This window comes from Eretmochelys imbricata, chromosome 25 (assembly GCF_965152235.1).
Source record: "Eretmochelys imbricata isolate rEreImb1 chromosome 25, rEreImb1.hap1, whole genome shotgun sequence".
NCBI classification, from domain to species: Eukaryota; Metazoa; Chordata; order Testudines; family Cheloniidae; genus Eretmochelys; species Eretmochelys imbricata.
The window spans coordinates 4,802,776-4,814,116 of record NC_135596.1 but is presented as its reverse complement, the minus strand read 5'-3'; the positions used below and the strand labels follow the sequence as shown (position 1 = coordinate 4,814,116).

The window sequence follows — 11,341 nt, the reverse complement described above, 5'->3', positions numbered from 1 at the left end:
GAGGGGCTGACACAGTCCTGTGCCTGGAAGCCGAAGCCAGACACAGACACTAGAAAGATAGGCGGACGGTAAAGGTGCACGTAATTAACCATGGGGACGATTTCCCAAGGGGCAGGCTGCATTCTGTCACCAACCATTTTAAATCAGGACGGGCTGTTTTTCTACAAGCTCTGCGCTAGGAGGGATTCGGGGGCAGGTCTCTGGCCTGTGCCGCCCGGGTCAGACGGGCTGGGCCCTGGGAATCCGCGAGTGCTGGTGTTTGGCAGGGGAGCTCAGACGCCAGAGACAGGCAGTCGAAGGGCCCAGACAATGTGTCCAACGCACCCCACTGGAGCAAACTCATGGCCAAACCACGCCCAGCCCCATTCCCCGCTGCCTGCAGGCTGGGATGACAGCGTGAAAACTGCACCATGCCAATGGGCAGTGACCCACCCAGCTGTGCCCTGGGGCCAGTGACGTCACAAGGCACCAGGCAGCGGGGACCCAGGCTCGGCTGCATGAGTCCAAGCTATGGTGTTTAAGTGCAGGGCCCAGGGGGGTTAGGGCCCAGGGGCTTCCCCAGCACCCACCCCACTTACACCTTGGCAGCCAGTGCCCAGCCACTTCATTCCAGCAGTTCTCTGCCCTGTGCTGACCAGCGGTTTGCTCCAACACTCTCCCTCCTTGTGTCCCTCCCTCCAACTCCCATGGCAGTAACATCCCTTTGCCCCCTTGGTAAATCAAGGCAGATACCCTCGCTGACGCTGATCAGCGCCCAGCACAGCAGAGCCTGGATCTCAGCTGGGGCTGCTAGGTGCTATCGTTATACCAGCTCGGTGCTGACTGGCACGGCTCCCGCCCTCAGGGTGAGCCCTTCTGTGCCAGGGCAGCATTCACACCTTCTTCCCAAGAGCCACATGGCCCTTTGTGCCCAGGGGTGGAACAGCTTAGTGAACCTTGGCCGCATGGCTCCTGGCCAGGGGCTAAGGCCCAGCAGGTGAGACAATCTGAACCCTGGCAGCACGGCTGGTTGCAGGGGGCAAAGGCCCAGTGGGTAAAGGCCCAGTGGGTGAGACAGCAGGAACGCTGGCCGCAGGGCTGGTGGCAGGAGACTAAGGCCCAGCAGGTGAGAAAGCGGAATGCACGGCTGCTGGCAGGGGGGCAAAGGCCCAGCGGAGGAAGAGAGGCACCCTTGGTCCAGTGCTGAAAAGAGGCAGGCCAATGCCAGACTTTCCCCCATTCCATTTATTCCCTGCAAGCCCTTCCAAGCCCCACTACAAGTGAATGGCTGTATCCAACAGGCCCCCACAGGCTCCATCTGCTGCAAGACGGCCCCATCCCCGCAGAGACTAGACCAGCTCTACCTTCGGCATTGCACTCTGCACACGCCGAGGGACGGCAGTTCTAGAGGGCTCCCCACGGGATCACCTTGGGAACTCACTGGCGCATTGGTGCAAAGCTCCCACCTCCAGCCCCTACATCCCCACCCTCCTACATGCCCACAGAGCTACAGGCTGGCTGCGACCCGCTCGGGGGAGACCCCATAGCAGTGCCTCCACAGGCCCCCGACTCCTCTGGCCACAGGCCAGGGCTCAGAGAAAGCAGCCGTGGCCAGGGTTTGTGTTGCCCTGGCAGGTCTGCTCCCTGGCTGGCACTGGAGGGGAGCTCTGGGGCAATGCAGCTTCCCTCTCTGCCGCCATTGCCCAGGCAGGAGGGAAATGGAAGGCCAGATTTCCAGAGCAGGCGCCCAGCCTCACCGCACGGCAGCCACCCCCCGCACAGCACATGTCACAAAGCTGGGCCTCCAAAGGCCCGGGGGCAGGTTGAAAACCCAGGTGCTCTCCGGCTCTGTCTGAGCCGCGCCCGGGGCCGGACACTCAGCCAGCGGTGCTGGGGCCGGGCGGGCAGAGGCTCTGGCTGGCGTCTGGCAAGGCTGCAGCTGCGGTGAGCAGCGCATCGCCTCCTGAAACGCCTGCCAACAGCCCAGCACACGAGGCCCCCAGCAGCAATGGAGCTGGAGCACGGGCCCAGCCATGGAGAAGGGAGTCTCTGCAGAACCAGCCCTGGCTGAGAGTCCCGCCCTAGGCCCAGTCTGTGCAGCTAAGTGACAGTCCCTTGTACCCACCCACCCTCCGTGACTTGAGAGACGAGCCCTGCTCTCCCTTCTGGCCCCACCCGACACGCCCAGACCCTGGATCCCGGGCAGGCCAGAGAGCTGCTCTTTGAAACCTCTGCCCTGGGACCCCAGCACAGATCCTGACCCATCCCAGGGACTCAAAGAAACAAGCTGCGCTAGAGGCTTGCTGCCGGCCCATGCTGCTACCTCCCCAGGACACAGAGCGCACAGGACTATGCGGATCTGGCTTCCCACCCACTCTGCCCTGGTGCAAGCAGTTGTGCAGGGCAGGGGTGAATCAGGCCCTGGCTCCCCTACCCTGGGGCTGCCTCTGGCAGCCACCCAGCTCCCCGCAGAGGCCGAGGCAGGCTCCCGGCTCAGCCCGAGGCCTGCAGCTTGCTCAGCCCGTCGGCATACTGGAATTCAGGGCCGTTGGCGTAGTCGTACATGTCCAGGGCCACCTCACAGCTCTCCCTCACCACCCGCTCCCCATCCTGGGCGAACGCCCGCAGCGTCTCCAGGCAGGACGCCTTGGCGATGGAGCCCAGCGCCTCTGCACACTCGTGCCGCACCATGGGGTTCTCCGCCATGCTCTCCAGTGCTGCCGTCAGCTGGGGCACGCAGGCCTCCTGCTGCATCTGGCCCAGGACGAAGCCAATCTCGTGGCGGAAGAGGGCGCTGCCGCACGCCAGGCCTGGGGAGAGACGGGTCGGAGGTGGTGACCCAAAGCACCCTGGGATGTTGGGCCCCACCCTCCGCATAGATCTGAAGGGGGGGACCCTCCCGCTGCGACTGCTCTTGGGGCGGCTGGGAGCGACTTGCTGGGGGTTCAGCCGCTCGGGGGCTAATAGTGGCAGGTGCAGCCTGGCCCCTCGGCAAGTTCAAATCCAGCCTGGGGGAATGAGTGGGGGTCAGCCAGGGTCCGCCTGCACCCTCCCACCAGATGCTGTGTCGGCCATGGAGACTCAACGGCCCCGTAAGGGTCCCTCCAGGCAGGGCTGAGGGGATGCGCTTGCCCTGCTCCGTAGCGGTCTGCCAGACAGGCCTGGGCCTTCTGCGCTCAGCAGCGCTCAGCAGCACCCATCCAGCGGGAAGGCAGAGGACCCTAGGGGGGCAGGGAAAGTGACCCCAGGCAGTGAGCCCTGACGGACTTTGCAGTGGGGCTGGATTTCACTCCAGAAGGGTCCACACAGCTCTGCTCATCCCTAACTGGGTCAGGCCTGGGGTTCTCAGGCTCTGCGGGAGGGTCCCTCCCAAGGGGCTGGATCTGCAGAACCACCCACAGCACTGAAGCCGGCCTTTGCTTGCTCACCCGCAGCCGGACAGGCTCACCGGCCCCCTCTGGTGGCAGCAGCGGGGGCAGCAGGACGCCCAGAGTGCAGCTGGAAACGCTCTGAACGTCTCCAATTGCACCAGCCAGCTCAGAGAACCCCCCCACACCCCCCCGGGACAGGGGCAGGTTCAGGGGGGCTCCGCACTCAGCTTGGGGAGGGGGGGAGAAGAGGCACGCCCCCTAGAGCAATGGTTCTCAGTAAGGAGCGCCCCAACGCGGGAAGGGCACGGGGTCCCCCCACAGACACTGGGAGCCCCTGCTCTGGCCTGCCCCAGGGAATTCTCATGCCCATCAGAAGGGGAGGAGCACGAGCGACTGGCCCCCTTTCAGGGAGGCGAGATGCCACAGTTTGGTGGCGATTCCTGGCGAGGGGGCACGGAGTTGGCCCTGCCAAGGGCACTAGGGCGGGGGCTCTGTCGTCGGCACCCCCGCCCCGCGTCTCTGGATTCCAGGGGCACAGGGCCAGTCTTGGCCGCAGTCCGTTGCCATGGAGGATCCTGGACTTGGACACGGCCCCCGGGGGGGTTCCTCGGGGAGTGGGCGACTCACGCTGTGGGCTCGCCTGCCCGCCCAGCAGGCACGGAACAGGACAAAGGCTCCAGTGGAGCTAAGTCCCGGGGGTAAGTGGATTACAAAACATGGGGAGGAAACAGGGGGCCACGTCTGCTCTTCCCATCCCTGGCCCAGGCTTGGGGTGGTGGTGGTGGGGGGGGGTTTGCTGCTGAGCCCATGCCCTGTGCCGGAGGAAAGTGAGGCACTCCCTAGGGTGACCCCTGGTGGAGGGTGCTGGGAATAGCAGGGATATAACCCAGCTGGGGAGCCCAGCTGCTCATGTGGGGATGGGTCCCGGGGACAGCACAGCAGTGGGGCCCCCGACTGGGGATCTCTGGACTCAGTATGGACCAGGGGAGAGGGCGAGGAGAAGCCACAGCATCGGCAATCCGGGGCTCTCTCACCGTCAGCCAGAGCCAGCGCCGCGGCCTCGCCCCCCACGTTCCTCAGGGCGAACATAGCGCGGTACCGATCGAACAGCGGGCGTGACTCATCCAGCAGGGTCTCCCGGAGCTTGGCGACATCCTTCTCCTCATCAGGGGGAGCCGGGTCCACAGACAGGTAGGGGCTGGCGCCGGGTGCTTCCTTGTTCTTCTGCAGCCATTCGAGCCTCTTGACTGCCAGCTGGCAGGTCTCGGCTACCTGCAGCAGAACGGGACAGACACACCTTCATTGGGATCCCCTGTGGAGAGCAGTCCCACCAGCCAGGCAGTAGCGTCTAGTGGTCAGAGCATGGGACTGGCAGTCCCAGCTCCTGGCTCCAGCCCCAGCTCTGCTACCGACACACTGGGACACCACCGACAAGTCACATCCTCCTCTGCAACTCAGTTTCCCCATTGGCACAACAGGGCTTGTCCCCAGCTCTGTCAAGCCTCACCCAAAAGGAGTGATGGAGCGGCCAATGGTCAGACATGCAGCTCTGACGTTCCACTTCCACGGGGTCCGGCTGTCCAGTGAGGTTTACAAAGGCAGGAACTGCTTCTGTGTAGGGTGACTGGGCCTTCTGGGGTACAAATAACCCCCTTACTGGGGCCAGTTCAGTTCCTGGTCAGCAGGAATCCCAATGGCAGCAGACGTGCCAAGTATCAAATGGGGCTACACAGACAGGGCCCCTCCCAGGCAGGGGGAGGATGGGGGAAAGCAGCACTGCCAGCAGGACTAGGGCTGTTATCTGCATGAGAAAAAATGCACAGACAAGAGGCACGTGCACCCATCAGCATAACAACCCCCAACAACTGCCCCACTCATTGCCACCTGGGGACCCCTGCATCAATGCCAGCGCTACAGCAGATCAGGCTCCCGCTAGGCCAGGCGCTGACCAGACAAACAGGAAGAGAGTCTCTGCTCTGAAGAGCTCAGTCTCAACAGACCAACATGGGAGGGGAAACTGAGGCACGGAGCAGGGAAGGGATTTACCCAGGGTCACTCAGCAGGTGAGTGGCAGGGCTGGGAATAGAGCCCAGATCTCTGCAGTCCCAGTGTGGAGCTCTGCCCACTGGCCCAGGCTGCTGGGCGGTATGATCAGTGCTGACGGCTGCCCTTGGCAGGTGAATGCAGAGAAAGCTTTACCTCGATCACTGGGTCTTCTGAATAACATCTCAGAACATCCAGAACCTGGGGGTTCCCAATCGCTCCCAAAGCTTCCCCTGGAACACAGAGCGGAGGAGGAGACGAAGCCAGCCAGTGGGTGGCCGGGGTTCTGCGGCGCTCGTGGAGACAAGTTATCGCACTGCTGTCCCTGTTACCGAGGCCTTGCCCCTCCCCCGGGGTTGGAGGCGGGGCGGGAAACGGGGGGACAGCCCTGCCATAAGCCTGGCTGTGGCGCTTCTAAAGAGCGGCAGCCGAGCTACGAAAAGGGAGAGGGAAACGCAGCATGCGGCACCGGGGCAGAGACGAGTTGGCATTTTGCAGGGACAGGAAGCAGCTTCGGCCTGGCGTTGAGATGTCCGCAACGTCACATCCCAGTGAGTTTAGCATCGACCCCTGGAGCGTGGATTCACGGTACATGCATCACCATGTGGGGTCTGCCTCAGCAGCCCTGAGCTCCCTCGGGGGGGCTGTGCAGGGGAGTTGGGAGCCGCCTTGCTCCTCACATCGCCAGCCACTGGGGGGAGCCAGCAATGTGGAGTGGAGCATTGGCTCTCCCCCTAAGGTGCCAGCCAGCCCAGAGCTGGGAATAAGACACACCAGGAAAGGGTTGGCACATGTTCCTGCCCCACCAGGAACACGCTGTGACTCACAGCCACAATTCCATCCATCCCTGCCCTGCCTGGCTACGTCAGCCCCCGTTTCGGACTGGACTGGCAAGGGCCTCTGTGCCAATGGAACCAGGACAGAGTCCCACTCACGCCCTGAGCTCTCGTACCTGCTTCATGGCGCACCATGGGCTCCTGGCTGGTGTCCTGCAGTACCCGGACCAGGCAGGGGATGGCATGCTCATCCTGCATCTGCCCCAGGCAGTACGCCAGCTCGTGTTTCAGAAGGGCAGACTCATCCCCGAAAGCCCGGCTGATCCAGTCAATGGCGGCACGGCCGCCCACATTGCGCAGGGTGAAGAGGGCTCGGAAACGAGCCTTCAGGGGCTGCATCGTGTCCACCAGTGTCTGGCCGATGGCCTCCACTTCCTCCTCGGTCACCATGGTGCCTGGGTGGAGAGTCTCGGGGGTCTCCAGCCAGAGGCAGTTTCTCTTACTCTACAGCCAGCAGCTCCCACAAACCAGGCACTGCAAGAACCTGGGCACGAGAAAGAGGGGTCAGGTCTCCAATACTCTGGGGTAGATCAAACTCCACAGTCACGTTTTAACGCATTCACTAACAGAATTGAAAACTCTGGTGTGGACAGGACACAACCGCTCTGTGCTAGTCATGTTTAACCCTAGTTTGTGCCCGGGGGCCTCTCGGTAGCATCCGCTCTGCCATTTACAATCCCGCTAGTTAACATGTGTTCAAGCCCAACCTCAAATTCAAGAGTAGACCTAGGGCATTTGGAGACACCTGACAGCAGGTGCCAGTCTGGGAGCAAAGGTAGAAAGCACAGGTGTAAACCTGCAGCAGGTATAAATGCGAGGTAGCTGGGGTCTTCAGCTCCGCATGGGAGATTCACGGTTTGGTTCATGGGGAGGCATGCAGGGAAATCAGAAGGAGAACTTATTATTGTGGGGGAGGGATAGCTCAGTGGCGTGAGCATTGGCCGGCTAAACCCAGAGAGGTGAGTTCAATCCTTGAGGGGGCTGTTTATGGATCTGGGGCAAAAATTGGGGATGGGTCCTGCTTTGAGCAGGGGGTTGGACTAGATGACCTCCTGCAGCCCCTTCCAACCCTGAGACTCTATGATTCCATGATACCCCGTTTGGGTGGGAGAGATTTTTTTCATACTCAGGCAGAGCAGCACACAGTACCCAGCACTGCTCCAGCCACGACCACAAGGGCTAAGGATTATACGGACTGTTGGGCCTTGTCTTCCCTACCAACGATGCATTTTTAAAAACCTGGCCTCTGCCGGCGACAGGGGGCCAGAATTTCCAAAGAACTCAGGGCCAGATATTCTAGTGCTCCCTGTCCATCTCTGGAGCCCGACGTTCAGCTCCCAGTTAGGCCCCCAGCAGGTGGAGCCCTTTAGATAACCTGGCCTTGAGTGTCTACACGAGACTTTACAATCCTGCTAGTGAGTGCGTTAAACAAGACCGAAAAGGGAAGCGGGCATATAGCCATTAGTGCTGGCCTGGACCAAGCCGACAGAGGGCCCGCTGGCAGGCTCTGCTACGCGTGGGAAGCCCCTGGAGAGGAAAGGTGCTCTCTGCATCTGTGAATGACGTCTTGCCCCCCCACGGCACCTTTCAGCCAAGCATCTCAAAGCGCTTTACAACCGCTCAGCCTCGTGCCCGCCTTATTAGTGCCCTCCCCAGAAGGGAGAGCTGAGCTAGGGAGCTGATGCCTTCACTCCAGGGGTCACTGGCTCACTCCCCTGGCTGCTGCTGTAGCTCACGAAAGCTCATGCTCAAATAAATTGGTTAGTCTCTAAGGTGCCACAAGTCCTCCTTTTCTTTTTGCGAATACAGACTAACACGGCTGTTACTCTGAAACCAGTGAATCAGAGAATCTCAGGGCTGGAAGGGACCTCAGCAGGTCACTGAGTCCAACCCCCTGCTCAACGCAGGGCCGACCCCCAATTTTTGCCCCCGATCCCTAAATGGCCCCCTCAAGGGTGGAGCTCACAACCCTGCGTTTAGCAGGCCAACGCTCACCCCACCGAGCGATCCCTGCCCCCGCTCTGGGACTCAGTCAGCAGCCGCAGCCAGAGGAAAGGCCCCCCGTGCTCACTACCCCTAGTCAGCAAACAGCCCTTGGCTTCTCGCCCCTGCTCCCGCCCCGGGGGGCGAAGGGGGGCTGCGGGACGGAGGCGCAGTGCCCCAGGGCTCACCGCTGCAGCCCAGCCCCTTACTGCCCCCTGCAGGGGCCGGGGAGCTCCCACCCAGCATCGCCCCCCGGGGGACGGGACACTGGGGTGCGGCCACGTGCTGGGTCCAGGCAGGAACCGGGTTTGCCCCCCGGCGCTCCCAGCAGGGCCAGGGACCAGCTCACGCACCCCGGCCGCGCGGAGCTGGGGGCGCGGAGACCGGGCTGCGGGGTAGGCGCTGGGGGACGCTCAGCCTGGCCCTGGCCCTGGCCCTGGCCCTGTCGCTCACCGGTCCCGGCGGCCCCACGGCCCGGCCCCCCGGAGCGAAACGCACCGCCGGGCTCCCGGGGCAGCCGGCGCGGGGCCAGGCGGGGGCTGGGGGCGCAGCCGGTGCACGCCAGGCCCGAACCCGCACTCACCCGCTCGATGGATCGCACCACTCCCGACCCGTGCCGGGGGGAGCCGCCTCTTCCCGGGCGGATCGTACCACTCCCGACCCGTGCCGGGGGGAGCCGCCTCTTCCCGGGCGGATCGTACCACTCCCGACCCGTGCCGGGGGGAGCCACCTCCTCCCGGACGGATCGTACCATTCCCGACCCGTGCCGGGGGGAGCCGCCTCCTCCCGGCCGGATCGCACCACTCCCGACTCGTGCCGGGGGGAGCCGCCTCCACCCAGACGGATCGTACCACTGCCGACCCGTGCGGGGGGGAGTCGCCTCCTCCCGGCCGGATCGCACCACTCCCGACCCGTGCCGGGGGGAGCCGCCTCTTCCCGGGCGGATCGTACCACTGCCGACCCGTGCGGGGGGGAGCCGCCTCCTCCCGGCTGGATCGCACCACTCCCGACCCGTGCCGGGGGGAGCCGCCTCCTCCCGGGCGGATCGTACCACTCCCGACTCGTGCGGGGGGGAACCGCCTCTTCCCCAGCAGCGCCACGGGCGGCGCTTTGCAGGGGGCAGCTCATCTCCTCGCCGCTAGCTGGGGGGCGGCAGCCGGGCCCGCACCCCCCCCCCGGCTGCAGTGGAGGAGCCGGGCGGCTGCACGTGGCCTGTGTGCGGGGCAGGCTCCAGCCTGCCCGGACCGTGAGCCTGGCCGGGACCGGGGGGTCCTGGCCCCAGCCCCCCAGTTTTGGTCTAGCGAGCAGCTGGGATCCCCACTCGCAGTGACTGGCCCTGGGCTGCCACCCGCGGGCTGGGGGGTGCCGATCCCAGGACTCCAGGAGCTGGGGGTTTCCGAGGGACCCCCAATGTCCTGGGCAAGTCACTGGAGCTGGCAACGCCGAAGGTGGAAATTCTGCTTTAAACGTACACGGAAAACAACGTGGGTCCCCCTGCGAGCTGCAGAGGGGTCGCTCTTATTATGGGGGGAGCTGTCACTCCATCCCTTCCCAACCCCCCCCTTAGCCCTGCTCCTGCACCCATCTCCTTCAGTCTCCCTCTTTGCCCCCCATATCCCCCTGCACCCTGACATTCCCTGCTGACCCCCCATATCCCCCCGCACCCTGACATTCCCGGCTGCTCCCCCATGTCACCCCGCACCCTGACATTCCCGGCTGCTCCCCCATATCCCCCCGCACCCTGACATTCCCTGCTGACCCCCATATCACCCCGCACCCTGACATTTCCTGCTGACCCCCATATCCCCCCACACCTGACATTCCTGGCTGCTCCCCCATATCACCCCGCACCCTGACATTCCCTGCTGACCCCCATATCACCCCGCACCCTGACATTCCCGGCTGCTCCCCCATATCACCCCGCACCCTGACATTCCCTGCTGACCCCCATATCCCCCCACACCCTGACATTCCCGGCTGCTCCCCCATATCACCCCGCACCCTGACATTCCCTGCTGACCCCCATATCACCCCGCACCCTGACTTTCCCTGCTGCCCCCGATATTCCCGGACCCTGCTATTCCCTGCTGACCCCAGCAGTCACCTGTCACCCCCGCCCCCCCTTTCCTCTCTACATTTTCCTGCCCAGCTCCCTAACCATGGAGGGCAGAGGATGGCCATTTTCTCTAAGGGCAGCCTGGCTTCTGTCCCATTGGAAATGATGGAAGTTCCCTGCAATTGCCACAGGGAAATGGCAGCCACCTTAACTGAGTGCAGGCTGTGGCTTTGGGCCTACTGAAAGTACAGGGAACGGGCCATTTAGACTAAATGCATAATTCATGGAGTTTGATGGAGGAAATCGGGATCATGAGAAACTTAAAATATTCCGACTCTCACAGTGATATTGCAGGAGCTGGTAGCTCTGAGCTTGTCGGGGCGATTTCTGTGCCCTCGGCACGTCTGTAAACTGTTGGCCAAACCTATGGTCAGTAGAAATATGTCCTGATTTGTCATCTGTAATCCCAATAGAAACAGTTTTATTGCAAACAAATAACCAGTAAGAATTAGCCTGCGAGCTCGGTGAGGCAGGACTTCTCTGTTACTCTGTCTGTACAGCACTCAGCACAATCAGTCCCTGATCTGAGCTCTACTGGATCAAGGCCAAAGTTAGACTCCACGTAGCATACCCCCTGTGCACACTGCCAGCAGCCCTACCCCCATACTTGGCCCCTAGCCGTGGTTCCATTCCTGGCCCCAGACCTGCCCCCAGCTAGGGTTGCCAGGCATCCTGTTTTTGACCGGAACACCCAGTCGAACAGGGACCATCGTGGCTCCTGTCAACACTGGCGACCGGGCTAAGGTGGACTCCCTGCAGCTCCCAGAAGTGGCCGCCAGGTCCCTGCAGCCCCCGCCCTGAGTGGGAGCCCTGCAGTTCCCATTGGCCGGGAACTGCACCCAGTGGGAGCTGCGGGGGCAGAGCCTGCGGGTGCAAGGACAGCACATGGAGTCCATCAGAGCCACAATAAGTGCCGCTGGGCCTCCGCACCCTTAAACCCTTGCCCCTCCTGGAGCCCACACCTCTGGCCTAATTTTCAGAGAAGCTGAGTGCTTAAAACTTCAGCTGAAGTC

The 11,341-nt window shown here is 62.9% G+C and overlaps 1 protein-coding gene across 3 annotated transcripts; it reads right to left on the bottom strand.

The window, feature by feature from the left end:
• Positions 1-1,209: 1,209 nt before the first annotated feature.
• Positions 1,210-8,924, bottom strand: DOHH (deoxyhypusine hydroxylase). 3 transcript variants are annotated; one of them, XM_077805356.1, is made up of 5 exons: positions 8,796-8,924; positions 6,346-6,713; positions 5,550-5,626; positions 4,385-4,622; positions 1,210-2,789 (listed from the first exon to the last, which is right to left on the bottom strand). In XM_077805356.1, exons 2-5 carry the CDS (start codon positions 6,617-6,619, stop codon positions 2,473-2,475), a joined length of 906 nt encoding a protein of 301 aa, XP_077661482.1. In that variant the 5' UTR covers positions 6,620-6,713; positions 8,796-8,924; the 3' UTR covers positions 1,210-2,472. The 3 variants fall into 3 exon arrangements, with proteins under 3 accessions (XP_077661482.1, XP_077661481.1, XP_077661483.1); XM_077805355.1 differs by having other exon boundaries at positions 8,666-8,797; XM_077805357.1 differs by lacking the exon at positions 8,796-8,924 and adding an exon at positions 8,566-8,584.
• Positions 8,925-11,341: the final 2,417 nt, after the last annotated feature.

Excerpts from the sequence above, each read along its gene's own strand:
- DOHH (XM_077805356.1), bottom strand. The coding sequence starts at position 6,619 with ATGGTGACCGAGGAGGAAGTGGAGGCCATCGGCCAGACACTGGTGGAC. Across the intron at positions 4,623-5,549 it reads CAGAAGACCCAGTGATCGAG|GTAGCCGAGACCTGCCAGCT; the intron begins GTAAAGCTTTCT and ends GTTCTGCTGCAG. Across the intron at positions 2,790-4,384 it reads GGCGCTGGCTCTGGCTGACG|GCCTGGCGTGCGGCAGCGCC; the intron begins GTGAGAGAGCCC and ends GTCTCTCCCCAG.